Source organism: Setaria italica, chromosome I (assembly GCF_000263155.2).
Source record: "Setaria italica strain Yugu1 chromosome I, Setaria_italica_v2.0, whole genome shotgun sequence".
NCBI classification, from domain to species: Eukaryota; Viridiplantae; Streptophyta; class Magnoliopsida; order Poales; family Poaceae; genus Setaria; species Setaria italica.
This window is the reverse complement of record NC_028450.1, coordinates 16,322,338-16,346,906: the sequence shown is the minus strand read 5'-3', so window position 1 is coordinate 16,346,906 and position 24,569 is coordinate 16,322,338. Positions and strand designations below refer to the sequence as shown.

The following is a 24,569-nucleotide window of genomic DNA, read 5'->3' as shown; positions in this document are numbered from 1 at the left end:
AGCTTCGGGCGGACTGGCGCCGGCCGACGGGGCACGGGCCTTCGAGCGGCCGGGCGGGCGCCGGGCGGGGGCGGCCGGCCTCCGAGCGGCGCCGGCGGCGGGACTCCGAGCGGCGGCGGCGGACTCCCAGGCGGCGGCGGCGGCGCTTTTGCTCGGGCGGCGGCGGCGCGATTCAAAAGAATGGAAAGCGACGCGACGCGCTTGGAAAGGGCCTGCGGTAAGGTAAGAGGCCTCGGCGCCAGGATCTATGGCGCCAAGGCTTGGCGCCAGCGACGGTGGCGCCGAGCCTTGGCGCCATAGATCTTGGCGCCGAGGCTTGGCGCCACGGATCTTGGCGCCGAGGCTTGGCGCCACGGATCTTGGCGCCAAGCCTCCGCGCCACGTCAGCGGGCCGGTGCCACGTTGGTCGCGCGGTGTAGGGGCCTTGGCGCCAGGACGGCTGGCGCCAAGACGTTATACCTTGGCGCCAGCCAGCCTGGTGCCAAGCCGAGGGTCCATTTTCGGAATTAGTTTCGCCAGGGGCCTATTTGTGAGATTTTTTCCGAAAAAGGGCCAAAAAACAAAAAAGTCAGGGCAGGGGGACTATGCGCCCAATGATCCCGTCTTCAGCGCCCACGGTAACCATGTTTTGTGGCCGGGCTTCCGGTCCGACATGATCGTGATGGAAAACCAGTTGCCTCTGGTCGTTCTACAAAGGCTTTTAGCCATGCAGTGTGGAACTACTCTGGTGAGTATCTAGTAGTCTTTGTACTGTTATTTCATTTGAAACTGTTTTCTCGAGCACGTGAAACTGTTTGAACCAACATAGAATTAAACAATTAACATTCATTTCAGACCTTCTGGAAGATACCAAATCGACTCAAACTCCATATGTGAAGCGCTCTGATCCTATCGATAAGGTCACTGAATCAATCCAGTAGTATTATGTTTGTTGAAGTGAAGTAGAACAGATGCGCATACATTGTCTGATTCTAGAGCCATTTTCATGCAGGCACCTCAAACTACATTTTTATACCCCAGGTGGACCGCAATTTGAGTCACTAATAGCAGATAGGTTTCCAACTACTCGCAGTGTTGAAGATCTGAAGAGTCGTTATTATTCTGGTAATTTAATCTTGATATCCTAGTAGTCAGATGTAATCTGCTCTGTGAAATATTCCTTTTTGTAGCCTTTTATGTTTATATACGCATTATACCGAAGGCTTTTTGTCCTGTTTTATGCTTAAAGCAATTATATATGCATTTCTGTGCTCAGGAGGCAACATTGGACTTGTAGTTTTCGTTATTCTATCTGTCATTCATTGTACAAGTAATTAGTCATCGGTTTACTCATGTTCGGTAACTTTTTAATCATGTGAGGAAGATTTTTGCGCACCATCTTGCATCATTTATCTTCTAAACCAACAATTCCACTTGCATTCTCATTGACTTATTGGTCTATGTTTCCTTTCAAATGTGAAATATTACATAAATTTATCCTATTTATCTTTTAAAATGAATATAATAGTGCGTTTCTGTAGCAGCTATGTATCCTGAATGTTCCTTTTAATAATCACTTATTTTGTGAGGACTTCTGTATACACAATGTTTTTTGTGTATGTCTCAGTTGTACTGATCTTCTTCTTCTTCTTCTTCATCTTCTTTTCTTCATCAGTAGACCTGTCAGTATCTTTATGTTTTTTGTTGCTGTTGCCCTAGAAAGTGCGACATACAGTTGTCCATATGAGAAAACTGGTTCAGGTAGGTAGATGCCAACTGTTGGTATTGTCTGCCCTTGTGATTTATTAATTGTCATGGCGAAGCTTAGTCTGACAGGAAATTGTTTCCTCTTAAGACGAAATGGGAACATCTCATCGTCGGAGGGGCATAATGGGATTCTAGGCAAGAAAACTCTCATTCCAGAATGCTATCCTAGTACTATTTCTGTATCAATTGAATTTTTTTGAAATCCTCGTACTACCAACCTTGTGCCATTGCAAAGTCCATTAGCTGGGTCGATATTCCTGAGTAATATGATGGGACAGTTAATTTTCAGCTTCAACATATGTGGCGGTACTCCATTTGGTGTAAGTGTATCCAGGAATTCTATTGGATAGTAGTTATGAGGATCATCTTCTACTGAATCAAAGCTGTAATATACCATCTCATCTCCTTGGAAACGCTCAATCATTTTTAGATTTATGTTGTCCACGCAGTCATTCCTTGTTGATAAGATTGCTCTTGAAGTGATGTATGTTGGATCTTTTAGGAGAGCATTGTCCATTTGATAGATATTGTCAATCAATGTATCGAGGCCATTGCCATTTGTTGTATGTTGCACGCATATATTTGTAGGTAGACATATTTCTCCATTTTCATTTGTCTCTTCGGTTCCATTTCCTATTCGCAGTAGGTATTCTGCGAACCATGGGTCTTTTTGTGCCCTCATGTTGTGCACGAGCTCTAATTGTTGCATGCAATTCCAAAGGCCAGACCGTCTTAGTGATGCATCCACTATTTGAGCTCTTGTTCCCTTTCGCACAATAGGCAGAACTTGTCTAAAATCTCCACCAAATACCACTGTTTTCCACCGAATGGAAGATTTGGCTTGTCCATTATATCTCTCATACTTTTGTCTAGAGCCTCAACCACTTGCCTCTTAGTCATAGATGCTTCATCCCAAATAATTAATGAAGCTATTTGAAGTAGCTTCGCTGTCCCACTTTATTTTGTGAATGAACAAATAGATCCATCATCTATTCTTAGTGGTATCTTGAATCTAGAGTGGGCTGTTCTCCCCCCTGGCATTATTGAAGTTGCTACACCAGATGTTGCTGTAGCTAAAGCTATCTTACCTTGTCCACGGACTGTAGCCAGTAGCGCTCTATATAGAAAAGTTTTTCCTGTGCCTCCTGGTCCATAGACAAAGAATAGGCCTCCTGAATCAATGTTAACTGCGGCTAGAATTTTTTCGTATGCAGCTTTTTGTTCCTTGTTTAGGTATGTATGCAAAGATGCGTCCTCTTGATCTACCTCAATCGTGGATTCCTCGATGATCTCTCTAGGTACGTCATTTGTCGTGTTTTGTTGTTCGTCAATCTCTGGAAGAGGAAATGACCGAATGTCTTTGCCCATTGATTGCAACATATCCCTGATATTTTTCAGCACCATTTGTTGGACCATGTGTTTGGATTTGCAGTTTCTGCTATAGTCCTCTGACATTGCTTCAAGGTGGTTGTTCCATATTGTATTGATGTTGCTGGGCTCACAAAACACCAGAATTGTTGCAAATAGCCGTCGTAGTGATGATGGCATATGAAACAACTCAGCTTCCGTCATGCAGTCATCTATTGTATTATCTGCTTCAATTAGTCCCCTTTTTTATGCAGATTCTTGAAAGGTTGGCACTATTTTTCCATCAATTTTTCGTAAGTCTTCGTAGCATGTGGCTCCTGTCACGTGGTTTAGTAGAACTCGAAGGTAATATCGGTCTCTTTCACCTGGATGTGCAACCACTACTCTGCCAACCTGGTATGTAGCTTTCCGTTTCCTCTATTGCCAAAACTTTCCTTGGCTATTCCAAGTATAGTGTTCAGGAAAATCCCTGTATAGTATGTCTCATGCTTTTTCATCTAATCTGTTAGCTTCGAAGTACGCAGTTAACATTGACCTTTCCGTGCCATCACGATTGATAACATTTTGAATTTTTTATTTTCCGTGATATGAAACCATGTGCATGTTTGGGAGATGAAGCTGTAGTTGCATGACTGATGGGTTTATCTTACTTAATTCGAAGCCATATATTCTCCATAGTGCTTCTGGAGGTGTAACCCACCGTGCATTTTGCAACTGTCTAATTTCATCAATTTCTCCTTCATCATCTGCTCCAGTTACAGATACAGAGGCCCGGTCATGTCCCTTGTAGATGTATTTGAACAGGTACTTGACGGCTTTAATGCTTGAGCATACCTCAACATTTATGTGGCAGTTGAAAAAGCGCAATAGGTATGGGTTGTAAGGAACAACCCATCTGTTATCTAGTTTACAGTTCTGGACTGTTTCGTTGCGTCCGTCATTCCGTCTTCTATACAAGGGGTAGGAGTCCTTGCCTTGAATTGTAGTTTCATTAAATGGTCTTGGATAATTGTTTTTGCAAGATGCTCGATTCTTTGTGCAAGGGCAATTTTTGTTTAATATGCCACAAGCACCATGCATCATATGTTTGATGACCATTTTATATAGATCTGGATACTTGTGCTTGTCTGGCAGCTCAGCAGAGATTATTCTGTCATATTGCTCTTGACATGTATACTTGTATTTTCCGGTCATTATCAGCAAGAAGTGTGCATGAGGTAGGCCTCTCTTTTGGAACTCTACAACATAGGTATATACCTTTACCTTTCCAAGAATGTGCTTTTTAAACAATTGATTCTTCATTTCTTCTAGTTTTGCCCTGAAAACCCTAACCACGAGATCTGGGCGATCTTGCGGTGTTTGTGCAAACTGTAGTTCTCGGGTGATCTCTTCCCAGTTTGGGTTGCAGGTCATTGTTAGGAATATGTCTGGCTTTCCATATTTGCGTACTAAAGCCATAGCATCTAGATATCGTCGCAATTTATCTCTTGGCCCTCCAATAAATGATGATGCTAGCACTGTTCGTTTTCCTACTTTATCTCCCTTTTGTTCTCCTTCTTGAATGCTATCCAGGAGGCCTTTGTATAGATCTGCCTTTATTTCTTTCTGATGATACCATATGAAGTCCAATCTGGAGCTCTCAATCTTGATGTATGTATCAACGGCAAACTGCTGAAAAAGTCTACCACCATGCAATATTGGGTTGAATATGCTTGGTCTTGCATGGAATCTATAGCAGTAATATTCTCTCATGGTTACCCACAGCTTACTGCTTGAATCTGTGTAAGAATTAGAATGCTAAAGTTAGAGGAATATTTATGTAGTTGTTTCATATTAGTAAAATAAAATTAGAAGACAAAAGTATATGAAATTCTAACCTGGGTCGTTGTCATTATTGTTGCAATCAACATTATCTTTTCTCAATTCTTCCAATATTGTATTGGCCCTTGGGATATTTGAATGCCAACCGAGTTCAGCTCTTGGAAAGAATAGAGGATAAGACAATGGATCATAGCAGCCATAGTATGATTTTATGCCTTGTATTTCATTGTTGTTTCCATGTAGTATTATATTCTTGCCAAATGTATTTCTTCTTTCATTTCCCTCAATCCACACTGCAGCTACCTCTGAAGTTATTGGTGCATTGTATGTTCTTTGGTCTAATCTTTGGTCAAGGTTCAAGATCAGCTTGTAGTCATCAAGCTTTTCGTTCTGTCCCAAAGTTATAAACTGTTTAGAATATGGGTTTTCACGTAGAATTTGTGTTAAAATTGTGACTACATGTTTGTCTTGCTCGTACTTTTCTTCACGACAACGTCGATACCGATGCTCTAGGCTTGGATCATCATCGTAGAAGTACAACTCTAGATGCTTTGGATCTGAGCGACTATTTCCAAATGATTGTATATTGTGATACATCTAGCCATGAGCTCGAAAGGTGTAAATGCCAGCTTTTTTCATGTTAGTGGTCTCACTGTCTAGGTGGCAATAAAGAGATGTAAATGAGAAGTGTCCATTGAAAATCTTATATTGTTCCAAAAATATCTTGCATCAGAATTGTTGCTTGTCCAAAGTCTCATGAGTTCAGGAGGTGTCTCAGGATTGGCTAATCTAATATGTCCTTTTCTACAGCACAACCCCTCAGATTCGTACTAAAATTTCTTTGCATTGCAGTATATGCAATTTTCTTTATTTTTCAGCATGTTTGTGTTGTCTGGTATGTTGTTGTAGACAATGTCATATGGATCTGAGATCTTTGTAGAAGTTTCTTCATCTTCTCTGATTTCGATATCCACATCTCTATCCCACTCTGTTATTTTTTAAAAAAATATAAAAATTTAGGAATGTATTAACATAATGCTGGAATGATTTTTTAAAGTATTGAAGGATACCTTGACATGAGAACATGTAATCATCCTCGTTCGTGTCTTGTACAAATATCACTCTATCATTACCTGTACAAAATTTTGTGAATGCATATTTGTGTTTCTTTTGTATCAAGCGAGAATTTAATTTGGAGTTGATAACCTTACCATTATGTTCATCATTTGTTAGTTGTGTTGAGGCATCAATGTCTTCTATGGTTGGGCATACTGAAGAGGGTATTTCTGTTGGATGGAGATTGTTAGCAGAATATATGGATGTATAGAATTTGCATATATTGTATTGAAATACGAAAGTTTTGTATAGAATTTAGAGTATTACCGAGATTCATCATTTCTGGCTGTTTTTGCATTTCTATGTCATTGTCCTCTTCGCTCATAGATACATGTTCTTCTGATGATGAATAAATTGCCCGCTTTTGTTTTTTCATGAATTTTTTGTTTTGACGGGCTAGCAATGTTTGCCTTTCTCCTGGTGTCACATGTTTAGTGTGTTTAACATTAAGGCTAGATGTACTGACTTCAACTGACATATCTGTTTCCATATATGGAGGATTCTCCATTGCAATTGAACCTTTCGTTGTTTTGCTGCTCCTCAATTCACGGTTAGTTATGGCTTGTTCTATTCTAGCTTTCTTTTGTTCTGGCTGCATATTTGCATATTTCTGTCTCTCTTTTTCGCATATTTTTTGGTACTGTGTTGCATCTCTGTCTTTTCTTCTATTATAGGCTTCACATTGTTTTTTCAGTTTATGCTGCTTTTCTTCATCTGTCATTTTGGCATAACGTTCTTCATCTCTTTTCCATCTCTTTTCATTTGCATCAATGTCTTATGATTGTAACTCCACTGCATTTTGTGCTGCATCTCTACCTTTTCTTCTATCATAGGCTTCACATTGTTTTTTCAGTTTGTCCTGCTTTTCTTCATCTGTCATTTTGGCATAACGCTCTTTATCTCTTTTTCTTCTTTTTTCATTTGCATCAATCACTTGTGATTGTAACTCCATTGCATGAGAATAGATGTTTCCTTTGTCCGTTGCCATCTTGTTTGACAAATTGAAGGGTGTTTTCTGCACAATAGGTTGAAATAAAGAGGCTTTCTCAGTTGGCAGGGTAAAAAAAGCGAGCTCTTGATGTAGAGAGCATGCGTTCGAATGTTAACATCGGGAAGAACTTAGAATCACTAAAAACCGAGTTGGTGAGTTTTATAGTTGATGACTTATCCAGCAAGCTACTTCTTTGTTCAATGCTACTGTTTTGGATTTAATCTTCTAAATTTTAAGCACAAGAGCATGACAACTCATTCATTACATATAATTCTTGGTACATATAACTTTAAGCACAAAGCACAGATGGCAGGGTATGCTTCTACACATAATGCTTTTACTGTTTCCATCTTTCGATGCTTTAGTGTCTCATAAGGCCTGGTGCAGTGCAGGAAAATCTACCAAATGTTTCTAAAAGACACATACCATCTTAACTCTTGCCCATGTGTCCATCTGTTTTCTCTAGGGGCTGCAATAAATACTGTAACTGAATTGGTTGTGATTCGTGTCAATTTTGTTAGTCTTAATAGTAGAAATAGGGACATTATGCCTGCAATGTGGAGATATGGAGTGTGGATTGTTTCTTTTTTAGGTATTATGTTTGGTAAACTCTTTGCAGGACAGATTATGTCATTGATTGTAGCCCATTTCAATAGATTTATATTATGAATTGGAATCACGGTGCCTACTCTGAAACTTTGGATGTGTAGTACTGTGTAACAGATATGCTGGAATATTTAATTTGACTTTGATGGGGTTCTGTATGATGAATCAGCTTAGTTGGGTGTTATATCATGATCCGAATGATCTCATTGTCCTATGAATCATAGTGGATAGCATGCTGTCTAAATTAGGAGAATTTGATATTTTTGGTTCTGCACAAGATTGCACATCAAGGTTGGCATGTCTGTGATATTGCAAGTAGAGTTATTAGACACAATCTTTTAGGACACGTTAACTGAGATTTAGTCCTGATATATACAACACGGTTTTGATCTCTGTTTCCAGGTTTGGGTAGGCTTGTGAATTTGGTAAAAAAATGATTATAATCGTGACTTTTTTGCCCTTCTTGTGCCATTTCACAATTTCGTTAATAATCAAGTTGCTGCATTATGAATTTTGCTTGACTCTTCTTACAAATCCTGTGATAATTTGTCCTTGACAAATCTGACAAGAAACTTCTTGTTGAAAATATTCTAGGAGGGACACAATCCCCATTGCATAATCAGCGCTAATCTTAATGTTGGAGGTTCGCTATATCAAAAAGCAAGCAATGGAAACACCGGGATATTGATTAATGGATGAGAGATTACAAAATCTGAACTGCAAATGCTTAAGGTTTGGAATCATATGCTAACTGCCTCATCTTGAGATATGCTGTTTGTTTTTTAACAAAAATGTTTGATTTTAGTTGGCTGGAGTACAATGTGCTGGGAAACCTCATTTTTGGGTGAATGCTGATGGGACTTACTAAGAGGAAGGCCAAAAAACTGTTAAACGGAAAATCTGGGATAAGGTAATGTTATTCTTATGTAGAAGCCTTGTATTTTTTTTATGAGGGAAACTAACTTTCTCACCAGCCTATAGTGAAGCTTCTTAGTCCTGTCCTGTCATTGCCAACACCTAACAAAGCTGCTAATCAATGTGGATTGACCCATTCCTCACTATCTGGAATAAGTTTATCAGCTGCAGTAAGATTACCATCTGAGATATGCTTTGCACATGAATAATGATTAGTGTTCTGCACCCCACAAATTTAGAATGTTGGTGTGGTAATTCATGTTGAATCTATTGAATATATCAGGCTAACTACTTGTACAAGGACAAACCATTTTCTGCGGATGAGTGTGAAGATCTGAAAGTTATCTTGAACAAAGCTTAACATTTTTTACAATTAAGCATCTAGCTTAGCTAACAGATTTATGCCACTGCCAGCTTGCCATGCCCACTCAGTTAACATATTAGTAGTAGTTGCTTGCCATGATTTCCTAATGGTTCATGATCTATTAATACATGATCGATTGTCACCACTTGTGAAGATACACTAATTGCAATGCAGAAAATAGGAGATGCTTTTGAATGATTATCTTAAAAGATCTAAGAAGCTCCAAGAAATATCATTTAATGCTTCTCAACCAACAATCTGATGCCATAGTAAATGATGACATAAAGCAAGATGAACAGACCTAAAATTCTCAAGAGTGAGAAGCTGTGTTATCTCCTTATATAACTCCTCATTGAATGTCGAGAAGACTTTAAGATCCTTGACAAGAATATCTACAGCCTTTGCTCTATCATGCCTGTTTGGAACATATAGAAGAGAAGTTAGTAAATTTTACAATAAAAAAAAGGATGAGCATGAAGATCTGAAAGTTATCATACAAAGCACCTTGACAAGAAGTCAAGAAGATCATGGTGTTTCTAATTTTGATATGTTACTGGTTTTTCTTTTATCATGCCAATATAGATAAACCTTAATCAATGAGATTTTTTCCATTAACTGCAACAGTATCCATATGGTACTTGTATACTATATTAATGAGTATCTTTTCATTTTCTTTTGTTTTTCTTGAATTTTATTTTTACTTCTTTAATTTTCTTTGTGTAGTCTTGATGATCAAAAGACTAATAGTAAAAAATATGGCCCAGTGGTTAACGTTGACAAGGTACTATGCTGCTACTGAATATTTCATTTTTGAACTTGGCATAAAGTTTTGCATTGTACAAACACATGTAGGAACTTTAAAGTTACTTAGGATACGTTGTATTTTATCTTTTGTTTTTCTTGAATTTTATTTTTACTTCTTTAATTTTCCTTGTGCAGAAATTTGGGAAGGAGAAGAAGAAAAGTGATATTGCAACATGAAACATGAATCTAGAATAAGCAACATGGATGGTTTTCAGCATTATAGTTGGAGGATCACGTGACGAAAAGGCATACAGTTTGGGCTAAAGTACAAGTATGATGGTCCGAAGTTGCTTGCTCAGATCCCAGTTGACATCCACCTCAGGTTGTATTGAGGGGATTTCTATTTGGAAACTAAACGTGTTGCATATTGGTTAGTTATTAAGGATGTATATATATATATTAATTGGTGTATCGCAGTCCATTTTGGTATACGGTAAGTATTCAAGTCCGAGTACAACTTCTAGACGGATTGCAGTCCGTTTCCTTTTCCGACTGCTGCGGTGACTGACATTTTGTTCTAGTCCCGTTGGGTACTATGGTGCGTAACTAAACTGGAATATGAGACCAGGACAGCAACAGGCTGCTACAGGGCTCGCTCGTGCATTAAGGCGACGCATGTGGTTTGTGTGTGTGTATCACAGAATGGAACGCTGACTGGAACTGAAGAATTTCTTGTTCTTTTCTTCCTCCGGCACTCTCTGTTCATTAGTTATACTCAAGCACAAAATATGGAGGTTAGTGGGACTTGAGCTGTTGTCTCCGTCACATTGTGCAGTCGCCACCATGCAGTGGCTGGAATCTGCAACAATATGCAGACTTGGTAAAGGCACACACGAAGCGAAAAGCATTCGTAATTGGTCACATCATGCATACCTTAGTGTTACTTAGTAACCTTTCCCACAACTGGACAGATGCTTGGTCACCTTCAAGCGTACTACATGTTTTTCAGTATTCTTCTCAGTCCTCGTACTCCCCATGCACAATGAAAACGTTACCTAGCACACCCATTGCCAGTAAGCTTGTGCATGGCATCAATGAAATTCCAAAGCAGAAGTAAATCCAGTGCCAACCTATCAGCTATGAATAACCTGCAATTCATTTCTAGATTCCCACTGCATGAATTGGTCATTGATTAGTTCAAGCGGTGCGCATGGAGAAGGAGAAACAGCCATCGTCTAGCCACATAAGCAAGGCTGACTACAATTTGAGGTTAAGTAACATAGACATCTGTATCGTTGCAAAATACTCACATAGATCACTTTTAGAAAGGATTGGCGCAGGAGCAGTCAAAACAGAATTCTACCCATTCTCATACGACAACAGATCCACCAGAACATAACCATGATAACCATTCGAATAGGAGCAACAGGGATTTTCAAACAATTAACAGTATCTCAGTGTGTACATAACTCGTTCCTTGATAAACTCTCCAGTTACAAAAAGATGGTCTGAATAAAACGCCTTTTGCTACATCATCTAAGAACTATTGACAAAAGTGTTGGGAGGAGCAAAAAAGAGGACCCAATCGTTTGGCTAGTCAAGAACACAAGAAGTTAATCCAGGGCAATGCACTATTTTGATACACTCATATTGACATCACCTTCCTTCTTTTCACTGTTGAGTATTGCAGATACAACTTATGAAGTCCAAGACACCGGAGGGCATATTGTATTTACATTCATTATCTTTGTATGTTAGTAGTTGTCCCAAAATTCGCTTTCTGAGCTTGTACCCATCCTGCAGAATTATAAATTTTTGTAATGTAAACAAACAGCAGTAAATTTGTATATCTAAAAAAACAACATTAATTTAAAAGTTCCATGGTACTGACCTTTAAAACTGGCAATGGTAGTTCTACATCTTTCCATGTGGACATAAAGAGGGAAACAAGATAACCGGATAGTTCCCTGGTATAAGATAGATTTTTTAATAAATAAAGTTATAGATAATATTCTAAAAATGATTCAAGTACCTGTTCTGAACTGTAACATCAGGTATGATTATTTGACGCCATAGGAAAATATCCTCGTTCCATATAGATCCAGGGCATGTTTTTGACATGGCTTTTGGTAAGTATTCAGCTGTCCATAAAAGTTTCTTCACATATCTTGCATTTGGGTTGTATTGGTAAATGGGATTAAGAGGAGTTGGATCCAAAATGTATAGTGTTCTGGTGTCTTTATTGAGTACAATAAGAATGAAGCCACCATTGAATTCTATTGGCATAAGAATCTGCATTTGCCAAGTTGTTAGAATAGTGAAAACAACGGTGGTGGTAGGTGTAGAGATATTTTCCTTACTGTTTTGCATCTTGAAACACTATATGAAATACCAGGCCAGCTACGAACGGTCTCTGCTAGCCATTCCACATCCAAGTTTTTACGGTAGTTCGGGGGTCGTCCAAAATCTGTAGTAACCTAGGAAATTAAATAATAATTGTTTAGAAATGTGATAAAAAGGGATGTGTACATGTATATAGATACATGATAACATATAAGAACATACCCAAAATTGCAGGTCCAGACAATGTTTTGATACAATTCCTTTGGTCTTCTTCACTAATTCAATGTTTTCGAACATAATCTTTCGTATGACCAAATTAAAACAATCATGGTCCATGGCAAATCCTCATTTATCATTTCTTGTAGCTTTTTGACAGTCAAGGTAATGGAATATGGTTTGGAGTTTTGGATCCATACTTTCCTAAAATTTTTTAGGGAAATCAAATAGTGTATGCGTTAAATTGTATTGGAAATGTCGAGCAGTAGTAATTTGAAATGGCTTACTTCAATGTTTCTGCACAATTGATTGATTTGATGTAGGTGCAAAGGCCGCCAAGTAACTCTTGCTCACTCATTGTAGAAAGAATGGACATTAGTGACTGGTATTTATTTTGATATGATAATGACTAATTCTTTGGATTTCATTTCATGAACAGATAATGATTCTAAATCTTTGGATTTCATTCCATCATCTTGACTTTCCAATATCACAACATCATTTGAATTTTCCTCGGTACCATGATTTTGTACAGACTTGGTAGTCATTTCTGCTGTATTTGTTTTCCAACAAAACAATATGCTGGCTAACTTCTGTCTAAATTGACTAATATCTTCCTATAAAGTACCAATGAATGTGGGTAAGTATAAACCTTAATATGACATCAGTTATAAAAAATATACCTGTGTAATAGCATGAGATAGTGTCTCTCCAGTCCAATATTCCATAAACTTGAGCATAAATAGACCACAAGATGAGCTGTATGGTTACAGAAAAATAATTATTCAAAAAAAGGCAAAGAATCTTACAGAAGATACATGACATATAGATTAAATAAACTACAAGAGACCATTTTCATGTTGTTGCCCAGGATGAAACATAGAAGGAAACGATTAATGCAGCATAGGGAGATAACTAAAAGACCAAGATGGGTGAGAACGGGATCCATTTAGTGACTTAATTGGTAGGTCTCAAAATCATGCTGGGCATGCACAAGACTTGTTAGACACATGTTGCACAACCATATTACAGGCTCTACAGGTGGCAAAGGGCAACCAAATAGGAAAATCGACTATGAGATGATTATGTGAAAAGTATTTATTTTTAAGCAGAAATAAGCATTTTATTTTGTGCCAAGACTACCGGTTCACCTCATAAGCATCAAAAGAAATTGTGTTCCTTTGATAAACGAATTGTATGTGAAGATAGTGCACAGAAATCTATGCAACAAAGGGCCTCATGATTTCAGAAACAGGTATCAGCAAAAAAACATGATTTCAGAAATGCAAGTGCATTGATGTGATAATTTGTAGCCCTTGCCTATTGGGAGCAATCTGGTGGGTTCTTAAACATTGCTTTAACAGTGTGAACATCCTTAGGTTAATGTGTTGAAGCATACCCATCTTTCTGGATTGGTTTTTCCAATTGTTCTGTGATCGTCCATTCAGTAACTTGCAGGTTTTTCCAATTATGATCAATCAAGTCTTCCTGTTTTTCAAGAAAGCTCAAATGTCATCGCAGTCCTTTTAGCTGTAAAAAAAATTGAATATATTAACCAATAGCGAAAGCTATTGAGATGTGCGGTGGATCATATAGAATATGTTATTACATAAATAAAGGGTGATAAATGCTATAGTAACTTACCATTTAGTGAGGTCATCTCGCTAGAACTTCCAACATAATGAGTCTAGTACATGTATCTCACAATTTTTTACATTAAGAATAGCTAAATACCAATGTGTTTCTTCTATACTTACTGGAAGTAGAATCTATTGCCTACTCAAAATGGACAACGTCAGGACAAAGCAGTGCAGTTGGGGAAAGTAACTCCAACAACAATAGGGTAAGGCAAATATTTATATGTATATAAAATAGGAGTTTCAGGCAAATATAGAAAGAAAACCACATCATATTTATTAGAAAAAGGTAAAACAATGCAGATGCAGTCGCAGTCTAGATAGAAAGGTACGCTGAACTGCATCCAAAGTGGTAAGCACAATTGGTAGTCGACAAACTTCCAAACTTACACTTTTATAAATTCAGCCAGTGCCCAGTGCAAGTTCCATAAAGAGGACTAAGTAAGAAAAAAGGATTTTGCTAATCTAGGACAGGATTTTGGAATCCTAATCTGGGACAGTAGATATATACATGTGATTAGCTTGTTATGACAAAGGTTACACTATTATCTATCTATAAGAGTAGATATAATAAGCCAAACCTATAATTTGTAAAATATGAAAAATACAAAAATAGATGTTACCATTTCATGTTTTAGATATTTTTTCACAATCTCTGTAATAAAGTTGCCACCTTCATTTATTCCAAGTAGTCCATCTCTTTTTATCAGTCCTGTAACAAAAGGATTCTCATAATAAAATTTAATATCATTCATATTTCGTAGATGAGCCCTATCCTTTATACAACATATATATGCGCTGATTACCTGTAAAGATTAAAAGATACATTAGCAGTCATTAATGATATGATATTCAGAAAGTATTTTATGAAAGCGTACATACATCATCTTCCACGTATTTGCTTTGATCTAGCAGGCACAACAATTCTTTTTGTTTGACAGATATTCCGTCTATCTTCACCGGTACATCAGATTCCAAAGATGTTTCAATTGCCATTTGAGCATAAAAATCAAAATCGCTCATTGTATAATCTGTCAAAAGTAAAGTAATTTGAATAATCATTACTGAGGGAACTAACAATGTATATAATGAAAAAAATACCAAATACCTTTTGGGAGATAATCATATGCTTTGTCCAATGGGTCACAACAACCAATCTGGTTATCTGATTCGGAAACAATCGATTCAGAATACTTTGATTTTTTAAATGGCCTATCATTAAGATCCACATCAGTGGGTGCTTCAATGTTCAAATCCATTATCTCAAAGCGAGTATTATTCCACGCCAAAATCTACCGATCCAACACCCAGGAAAAAAGTAGAAAACAAGATTATAAGCAATTGCAGTCATCAATAAGAGTGGATAAAAGAAGTTAAACAACATCCCCATCTTGATAGCGAGGCAGATTCACCTAGTTACCTAGCTTGGCACGATGAACACCTTGGAGAACGAACCTGCCGTGAGGACTCACTGGCTGGGGCTGACGACGAAACAGACGGTCGGACGGGGGGCTACAGTCAAGAAATCGTGACCACCAAAAGTAGGATTGGCGCCCAAAAAGTTTAGGACGGCCCGATATTCCTCCTCTTCTGTTTATATTAGAAGATTGCTCAAGATGAGTACGAATCAAGTTCGATTTCATGTTGGTTATGACAGACAATACGGATCGAAACGTATCTGAGAGAGAGTGGTGGTGGGGGTGGGGGGGATGTGGGGCTATACCAGGAAGGGCGGGGGGAGGACTCCTCGTGCACAGCGGCCATTCCCGACGCCAGCGGCCATATCTCGGTGGGCACATCTCCTCCTGCAACCGCTCCTTCCCCCGCCCAAGTAGGAGCGGCCGGCTGGGGACGCATCTGGACCCCCTCTCTTCGTGCGCAACCACAAAGCTTCATCCTTACCTCCGACGCTGAACCTCGCCGCCGCCATGCTCCGACCACCGGCGCGCCGCCGGCCACGGCCCCCCGACGCGCCTCCAACCGCGCCGCCGGCCGCAACCCCGTGCAGCGCGGCCGTCCATGACCCCGCGCCGCCGAATCGTCGTCCTCCCCGCCCCATGACGGCCGCCGCTCTCCTCATCCTCCGCGGCTGCCCTCCATGGCAAAGAGGAGAGGCGAGGGGCAGGCCATCGGTGTGCCGCTAGAGCGCCGCCGTCACGAGGAGGTGGAGCCGGGTGTGGGGAGGGAAGGAGGAGGAGGAGGCCGCGGGGAGGGGATGAGGAGGTGGCGGCCGCGAAGAGGGGAGCAAAGGAACGGCAATGGCGACATGCAAATCGGTGACGGCAGGTTGACCGTGCCCCGTGCGGGAGGGGATTTTCACCCTGCAAGTAGTTTATGCAAAAAGATCCTCAATGTATCTTATAATTTTCGGGAGCGCAGACGGAACAGAAGGGGAACATAAGCTTTTTCGGCTTAACCCCCTCTCTTCCCTTCTTCTCCGCCCAAGCTCCCCTCTCTTCAAAATTGGACTGCGGGTTGATTACTGAAAATTTGAAGGGTTTTTTCGCAAAATGATCATGACGGTTGAAGGATTGAAAGAAACAACTGGACTTTGGTTCTGGTTTCGAGTCCAAAAGCAAAGGAGTGTAGGAGTTCTAATTCTCATCCGATTGCTACGTGGACTGTTTTCAAACTCCAGGCTCAGTTCACCAAGGAGATCTTCATGTAAATAATCACTTCAGATAATAAAAATTTGCCCCTCATAATTACGCCTTTGTGTTCTTGTTACGTGCTCTTGCTATTGTTTAGAAAAGCGAACCGACGTTGACGTCGACTTTCACAAACACTCTAAAACCCCAGGCGCGGAGCGCCGTCCACAACAAAACCAACCGATCGAGACGGACGGGCTCCTCGGAATCTCGGACCAAAAGCTAAGACAGCGACAAGTCCACTCGAGCCACATAGAAAACCCACCAAGACTCCACCCGCCCATGCACACACGACACACCATAGCGCCGCCGCAACAAAGCGACCGCGCCGAGGGGGTGGTGGCACTCTAGGCCTAGGGTCACCTAGGCTGCTAGGCAGATCGATGGCGGGCGGCGGCGGGGGAGGGGGAAGCGCGAAGGCGGTGCCGATGCACCGGTTGTTCGCGTTCGCGGACCAGCGGGACGCGGCGATGATGGCCGTGGGCGCCGCCGCGGCCGTCGCCAACGGGCTCGCGATGCCGTTCCTCACCTTCATCATGGGTGACCTCGTCGACGCGTTCGGCGCCGCCAACCGCGCTGGCATCGTGCACGTCGTCTCTAAGGTTTGGTCTCATCGCCTTCCCGTTTTGGTGGTTTAATTTGTGTTCGTTCCTGGATGGATGGCTTGGCGGGTGCATGGTTGAGTTGTTCCTTGCGCTGCTCTGCTGTTTGATCTTGTGCTTGGTTTATTGTGAATACCCTCGTCGATAATTAGGTTAGGTTCCTGAGTTTTCCTTTCTTTTTCGGTATCTATTAATCCAAGTGGGTTTAAGGGGTTTGGAACATGAAGGGTCGATCTCTACAAATCGTGATAATTCTTTGAGATCTAACCAGAGCACGTATTAAAACTTTTTCTGGATGGGATTGTCGTCACATGATTTATTCTTACTAATACATTTAGCAACTCATTGTTGAATTCTTACATTAAATGATGCCAACCCATTCTGATCAACGACCTTCATGGTAGTGAATTATATCCGTAGCTAAAAGACTTGCTAATCCAAATTAAGCCTGCATGTTCAATTTTACCAGTTATTCTTTTTCTAAATCAAAGGGGTTGAATACTCTAAGGGGCATTGGAGCTGTCCATTAGGAGAAAAGTGCTTTACTTGCATTTCCAAGTTAATAGGATGTGTATCTAGTGGGATCTTTCATATTTATGTCCGTCCATCCAAGAACATGATTTACTATATAATGTATATTACGACTTGTCTTGGTAGTATGGCACTTTGTATATGCATTGTTTGATTATTGTGAACTGTCTTTTTCATAGAGGGGTTTTTTGTTTTCAGAAAAAAAATTAAAGGATTGATTGCCCTCAGTTGGTATATTTTTTCCACGTTAACAGCAACCTTTTTGTCTTCCTAACTTTCCTTTTTCAGATTGCAGTCCGATTTGTATATGTAGCAATAGCTTCTGGAGTGGCCGGCTTTCTTCGTGAGTACCAAGAACGTGACACCTTATAAGTAGTTTGTGTGATTGCATATTATTTTCTAGCAAAGATGATTCATGTTTATGTGGTTTCATGCAAACAATAGATCCTACAACATATACTGGACATGTTGTCCTTGTATGCAACTTTCTTTCCTGCTAGTTGACAAAATAGGACCCCGAAAAACTAAAAAGAAAGTTGAGGAACTGCATGTCATGTTGCTGGAAAAGTAGCAATTCTGTTAGCATGCAACAGCAGCTGTTTGTGAGATTCCGTAACTAATTCTTTGTCTATACTCTAAATTACATTCAAGATCCAAATTAATGTACTCATTTATGATGCTTGATCACATGAATAGCTAGAAAGGGTAAACCAACATAAATCACTAGCATTTTCCCAGCTCTAGTCTAAGTCATTAACGTTAAACACTTTGATATTGCCTGTTAAAAGATTTGTAGTTGATTGTGAGGAAACTTTGTGTATGTTTTTTTTTTCAAATCTTCCAATGAAATTTTTTCAGTCGATCATAGCCCGGTGCTATGAGTTACCACGGCTCCTTAAACAAAACCTTTGATGAATGAATTGCCCTATATAGCAAAAGGTTTAGTGGTAGAAGAATTGCCAACTTTTGGATAGCCTGAAACTTTTGATGGTATCTCCTTGTACCTGTGCTGGTACCCCCCGGTATAACCCTGTAATTAAACCCATACCCACAAGGCCGCAACCACATGCGTGCCAATATAACAGTGCACATATATTAGCATTTTTTTATCTTTTTTTTGACAAAAGTAAGAAACTGCAGCTATCTTTTTATGCTTGTCATAATACAATCTCCATATTCAGATTTCTTTTAATTTATGTGTTACTATCTCATGTAACATTTTTCTTTCAGAGGTGTCATGCTGGATGGTGACTGGAGAAAGGCAGGCGGCACGTATCCGTGGGCTGTACCTTGAGACTATACTAAGACAAGATATTTCTTTCTTTGATACGGAGACATCTACTGGAGAAATTATTGAAAGGATGTCCAGTGACACGGTGTTGATCCAAGAAGCCATTGGAGAAAAGGTGTTTTGCTGTCTATTCATGTGGATCTAAGTTTTCTTAATTGTCTGCTGTAACAACTTGAAACTCCATTCTCTTGTAGTATCTTAATGCAATAATGTTAAGTATCTACCTTTACTACCCTAGTTTTTCAGTTTCTTTTTGAATTTAGCACTCAAAGAGCCTCTAGTTTGGTCAAGTATATGGTTTAAAATATTCATAAGGCCATTGGATCATGCCAAGGTCATTTACCATCTGATAATTATTCATGGATTGGAACCCTGTTTACGTTCTTTTCCATAACAATAGGCAGTTTCTATTAAATTTATTTATGGATTGGAGTCCGGAGCTATAGCATGCATAAAACTTCTATTAAGAATTTTATTGTCTAACACATTTTTTTCTCACCACTTGGCTCACTTGTGAATTGTGATTTATGAAGGTTGGGAAGTTTCTCCAGCTGATATCAACATTTCTAGGTGGATTTATAATAGCATTTGCAAGAGGCTGGCTTCTGTCCCTTGTCATGTTGTCAAGTATCCCTCCAGTTGTTATTTCTGCAGGAGCCATGTCACTTGTCGTATCAAAGCTCTCAAATCGTTCCCAAATGGCCTATGCTGAAGCAGGGAAAATGGTTGAACAGACAATTGGATCAATCAGAACTGTAATGTCTATCACACAAGCAACTCTGTTCTACTAATTGTGCTAGGCTGCACTTTCAGATCATACTCATTTTGCTTTATGACACTTTCAGGTGGTATCTTTCACTGGTGAGAAGAGAGCAATTGACAGATACAATGAGTTTTTAAAAACATCATACAGATCAACAGTTCACCAGGGAATTGCTATGGGAGTAGGAATTGGTTCACTTTTGCTTATTATTTTCTGCAGCTATGCGTTGGCTGTATGGTATGGTGGTAGGTTAATTATTGAAAAAGGGTACACTGGGGGATATATCATCAATGTGCTAATGGCCATCATGACTGGTGCAATGTCAGTATCTTGAATGACAATGATTATTTCAAAATATAAAAGAAATCGTACCTTTACTACTGGCTTCACGTTTCTCACCATGTCTTTTCCTATTTTTGCAGGGCTCTTGGAAATTCTTCTTCATGCGTAAGTGCTTTTGCGTCAGGACGGATCGCGGCTTACAAAATGTTTGCAACAATCTACCGAACACCTGAAATTGATGTGCATGATACGAGTGGCCTTGTATTAGAGAACTTCATGGGTGATGTTGAACTTAAAGATGTCCATTTCAGTTATCCTACAAGGCCAGAGCAGTCAATTTTCACTGGCTTCTCTATCACCATTAGGACTGGCACAACAATGGCATTAGTTGGGGAGAGTGGAAGTGGAAAGTCTACTGTAATTAGCTTGGTAGAAAGGTTCTATGATCCACAATCAGGTGAAGTTCTCTTAGATGGTGTCAATTTGAAGCTGCTAAACCTTAGCTGGATAAGACAGAAAATTGGACTTGTCAGCCAAGAGCCTATTCTTTTCACGACTACAATAAGGCAAAACATCGAGTATGGAAAGAAAGGTGCATCTGAGGAAGAAATCAGGAGTGCTATTATGCTTGCCAATGCCACAAAGTTCATTGATAAGTTACCATATGTATGCTCTATTTTCCATGCTTTTATTTTTTAGTCTTAGTCCCAGTTTTTTCCACCAGTATTTGAGGTAATGATGATAATTGATTAGTGATGCCTGTTCTCAGGGACTAGATACAATGGTTGGTGAGCATGGCACACAACTATCTGGTGGACAGAAACAAAGAATTGCAATTGCAAGAGCCATTTTGAAGGACCCTAGGATACTACTTCTTGATGAATCTACAAGTGCGCTTGATGCTGAGTCTGAGCATGTAGTTCAGGAGGCTCTTAATAATATCATGGTGAACAGAACTACCATAATTGTAGCACATCGCTTGAGCACTGTCAAAAATGCCGATACAATATCAGTGCTACACCGTGGACAGCTTGTGGAACAGGGTAATGTGGAATTTTTTGTCATTTTGGTAATGCAACAATTACACAAGATGTTTTGTAAATTTGATTTCACATTTTCAAATGAATGTTTTCCCAACAGGATCACATGCTGAGATGATTAAGAATTCCAATGGAGCATACTCTCAACTGATACGGCTTCAAGAGATCAATGCTATAAGAAAGGTGGCTTATGCAGACAACTCCAGCAGGATACAGACAGCATCTTATCCTGCAAATTATATTAGTGACCATAGTAGCAGAAAGCCATCCTTTGAGAGATCTATGAGTATACATTCACCACAGGATGGAAGCAGAAGGAATTCGCAGACATTCTCATCAAGTGAACTTGAGAAAATAGGTGATGATGATGTGAAATTGGGGAAGAAAGTCCTCAGACGACTACTCTACCTCCATAAGCCCGAAACTAAAATCCTTGTATTAGGATGCACTGCAGCTGCCGCCAATGGAGCTATACTTCCTGTGTTTGGCCTCATGATTTCCAGTGCCATCAAAACATTCTACGAACCACCACACAAACTTCTAAAAGATTCAGTGTTCTGGGCAGAAATGTATGTGACATTGGGTGTGCTCTCCATCCTTATCATGCCAGTTCAATACTCTATGTTCTACATGGCAGGTGGAAAGCTTATTGAGCGCATACGTGCTTTATCATTTACTCAGGTTGTTTACCAGGAAATAGGATGGTTTGATGACCCTCTGAATAGCAGGTATTTATTCTTCTTGCTCATACAATGAATACATCACTGCTGTAGAGTTTCCATTTTCTTCAGTCATCCTAACGTTTTCAGCGTCCTTTGTGTTTTTCAGTGGTGGAATAGGCTCTAGGCTATCCACAGATGCAGCATCTATCAGAAGCATTGCAGGAGATGTCCTAGCATTGATAGTGCAAAACATAAGCACTGCTATTGTTGGCATCGTGATAGCCATGGTTGCAAACTGGAAGCTAGCATGCATAGTTGTATGCTTTGTTCCTTGTGTGTTTGCACAAAGCTATGCTCAAACAAGGTTTATGAGGGGTTTCAGTGCTGATGCCAAGGTATATCATTTAAACGTTCTTTTCATGTCACTCATATCTTTGTGTAGCTTATTTTCTGAAATTTGTGATGTTGCCTGCAGAAAATCTACGAACAAGCAAGCACCATTGCTAGTGATGCCATCGGTAATATCAGAACTGTCGCTTCGTTCTGTGTAGAAGAGAGGATAGTCGAAAACTACCGGAAGAAATGTGAAGGTCCTGTGAAGCAAGGAGTTCGTCAAGGGGCTATAAGTGGTGCTGGCTATGGATTCTCGTTTGCACTGCTCTTCTGCTTTTATGCTGTATCTTTTTACGTCGGAGCCCTCTTTATACACAATGGGACAGCAGACGTTGGGCAAGTCTTCAAGGTGAAAAACTGAAAAAAAAACTTCTAGATCATATCTTTTTCTGTTGTCTGTTATTTATTATACTCATTTTATCTACTGTTTCATAAAAATGCAGGTCTTCTTCGCTCTAACCATGATGGCTGTTGGGGTTTCACAGTCGAGTTCCATGGCTCGTGATTTTAGCAAAGTGGAAGATGCAGCACTTTCTATTTTTGGGCTTATTGATCGGAAATCTAAGATTGATGCAAGCTCTGAGGAGGGAATGACACTAGGTACAGTGCAGGGTAATATAGAATTGCAGCACGTTAGCTTTAAGTACCCAGCTCGGAATGACGTGGAGATCTTCAGAGACTTGTGCTTGAGAATCCCGTCTGGCAAGGTGAATATTGTTTTCTTGATAAGCATTATGTTACCACTGCTTCCCTTGATTAGAATCAATTTTATATATCCTTGTTAAATGTTGGTTAGTCTTGATAGAGTTTCTAAATATTACTATCTAACAACTTAGCTGAAGCAGACTTAAGCTAGAACAGAAGTCATCGTAAATAATGCTGGTGTGTCCTTAAAAGAAACTGAAACGATTGCACAGTTTTATGTTGATGCAGCTAGCTAAATAGAAATTTAGCGTGATTATATAAACTGAGAAGTTACACAAGCTAAATTAGCATGAAGAGCTAAAATTTTCTTGGTATTAAACCCTGAACAAATATAGCTGTTCCTGCAAATCTCAATGTCTCGTGAACTCATGAAGTCATGATCGCTGAAATATTCTGACAAACTTGATCACTGCTGCAGACTGTTGCGCTTGTCGGAGAAAGCGGAAGTGGGAAATCGACGGTGCTATCACTGATAGAGAGGTTCTATGACCCTGACTCTGGTGCGATCCTTCTAGATGGCAAGAATCTGAAGAGCCTCAAGCTCAGCTGGCTAAGGCAGCAGGTGGGGCTAGTCGGGCAAGAACCCGTCCTCTTCAACGACACAATCAGGGCAAATATCGCTTATGGCAAGAAGGAACAGGTCTCAGAGGAAGAGATCATCGCAGTGGCGGAGGCGGCCAACGCTCATGGGTTTATCTCTGCCCTCTCCAGCGGCTACGACACCATCGTCGGCGAGCGTGGGGTGCAGCTCTCTGGCGGGCAGAAGCAGCGGATTGCCATCGCAAGGGCGATCCTCAAGGACCCCAAGGTGCTGCTCCTGGACGAGGCGACAAGTGCGCTGGATGCTGAGTCAGAGCACACCTTGCAGGAAGCGCTGGACAGGCTGATGGTGGGCAGGACGACGGTGATCGTGGCGCACCGGCTGTCCACCATAACCGGAGCCGACAAGATAGCTGTTATCAAGAACGGCATCGTCACTGAGGAGGGCCGGCACGAGCAACTGCTACGTGCTTTCCCAGGTGGGGCATATGCGTCTCTTGTTGCCCTGCAGTCTAGCAGCGGTTCGTGACTCGCCGGCTCTTGCTTCCTCGAATCAGTACTATGTTAAAGTTTATCAAAAAGCATCGCACGATAGGATGTTACTAGCTTGTCGTCTTTACAAGAGAAGCTTCCACTGTTTGCTCAAAGGTAAAGGATATGCACGTAACTTCATGTACAGGAAGAAGCCGAGTGTTACACGACCTTTATATGTATTTGCCTCATGTACCCTATACTTTTTACTCGGTACTAATAAGCCTTCTCTTCTGAGCCATGACTTATATCAATATACTTGCCTGTGATGTGGCTGTTTAACATTTGGTTCGAGTCCTACGACCACGTTTCAGAATTCGTAAGTTTCGGACCCTCTTCCAAAATCAACTTTTTGCACCTTTGGACTATCAAAACTGCCCCTTAAATTATGAAACCATTTACTTAACCTCCTTCCAAAACCAATTTAATTTTCACCTTTGGACTCAATCAAAACTGGTTTTGCCAACATCAGGTGCCCTGTGTGGCTGTGTCCGCTGGATCTCTTGTCCATGGTGGCATTGAATTTACTTGGACCGCTCCTTGAGCACTCCTTGAGGATCGGCTTCTACATGTTCCTTCCCGGTGAGCAGAAGTCATCGCGGATCACGCACAGCTCCCGGCTCCACGTCTCATGTTAGTAGCTCTTCACTTCTTCTGGCACTACTGCAGGTTCATCTACTGCTTTTGTGTGACTGCATCCACGCCACGCCGAGC

At 40.4% G+C, this 24,569-nt stretch overlaps 2 protein-coding genes and 2 long non-coding RNA genes across 6 annotated transcripts; 3 read left to right on the top strand and 1 right to left on the bottom strand.

Annotated features, from left to right (window-relative positions):
- The first annotated feature begins 5,935 nt into the window (after window positions 1-5,935).
- On the top strand, window positions 5,936-7,110 carry LOC111256480. Its single transcript, XR_002676584.1, has 2 exons — window positions 5,936-6,601; window positions 7,078-7,110. It is a non-coding gene; the product is annotated as an uncharacterized LOC111256480 (long non-coding RNA).
- A 1,192-nt stretch (window positions 7,111-8,302) lies between these two features.
- Window positions 8,303-8,705, top strand: LOC111256800. The gene is made up of 3 exons (XR_002677054.1): window positions 8,303-8,380; window positions 8,454-8,558; window positions 8,623-8,705. It is a non-coding gene; the product is annotated as an uncharacterized LOC111256800 (long non-coding RNA).
- Window positions 8,706-11,088: 2,383 nt separating this feature from the next.
- Window positions 11,089-15,840, bottom strand: LOC111256817. 3 transcript variants are annotated; one of them, XM_022825500.1, is made up of 11 exons: window positions 15,591-15,840; window positions 15,280-15,457; window positions 14,976-15,159; window positions 14,750-14,898; window positions 14,491-14,673; window positions 13,630-13,718; window positions 12,914-12,989; window positions 12,032-12,148; window positions 11,704-11,963; window positions 11,563-11,638; window positions 11,089-11,468 (listed from the first exon to the last, which is right to left on the bottom strand). In XM_022825500.1, the coding sequence occupies exons 3-11, from the start codon at window positions 15,124-15,126 to the stop codon at window positions 11,343-11,345; spliced, it is 1,227 nt and encodes a 408-aa protein (XP_022681235.1). In that variant the 5' UTR covers window positions 15,127-15,159; window positions 15,280-15,457; window positions 15,591-15,840; the 3' UTR covers window positions 11,089-11,342. The 3 variants fall into 3 exon arrangements, with proteins under 3 accessions (XP_022681235.1, XP_022681233.1, XP_022681238.1); XM_022825498.1 differs by having other exon boundaries at window positions 15,288-15,457; XM_022825503.1 differs by having other exon boundaries at window positions 15,323-15,457.
- A 1,079-nt stretch (window positions 15,841-16,919) lies between these two features.
- Window positions 16,920-24,089, top strand: LOC101764218 (ABC transporter B family member 11). Its single transcript, XM_004952316.3, has 12 exons — window positions 16,920-17,117; window positions 17,937-17,991; window positions 18,879-19,054; window positions 19,473-19,694; window positions 19,785-20,023; window positions 20,125-20,650; window positions 20,754-21,027; window positions 21,125-21,752; window positions 21,853-22,081; window positions 22,162-22,428; window positions 22,523-22,786; window positions 23,203-24,089. Exons 1-12 carry the CDS (start codon window positions 16,944-16,946, stop codon window positions 23,851-23,853), a joined length of 3,705 nt encoding a protein of 1,234 aa, XP_004952373.1. The 5' UTR covers window positions 16,920-16,943; the 3' UTR covers window positions 23,854-24,089.
- Window positions 24,090-24,569: the final 480 nt, after the last annotated feature.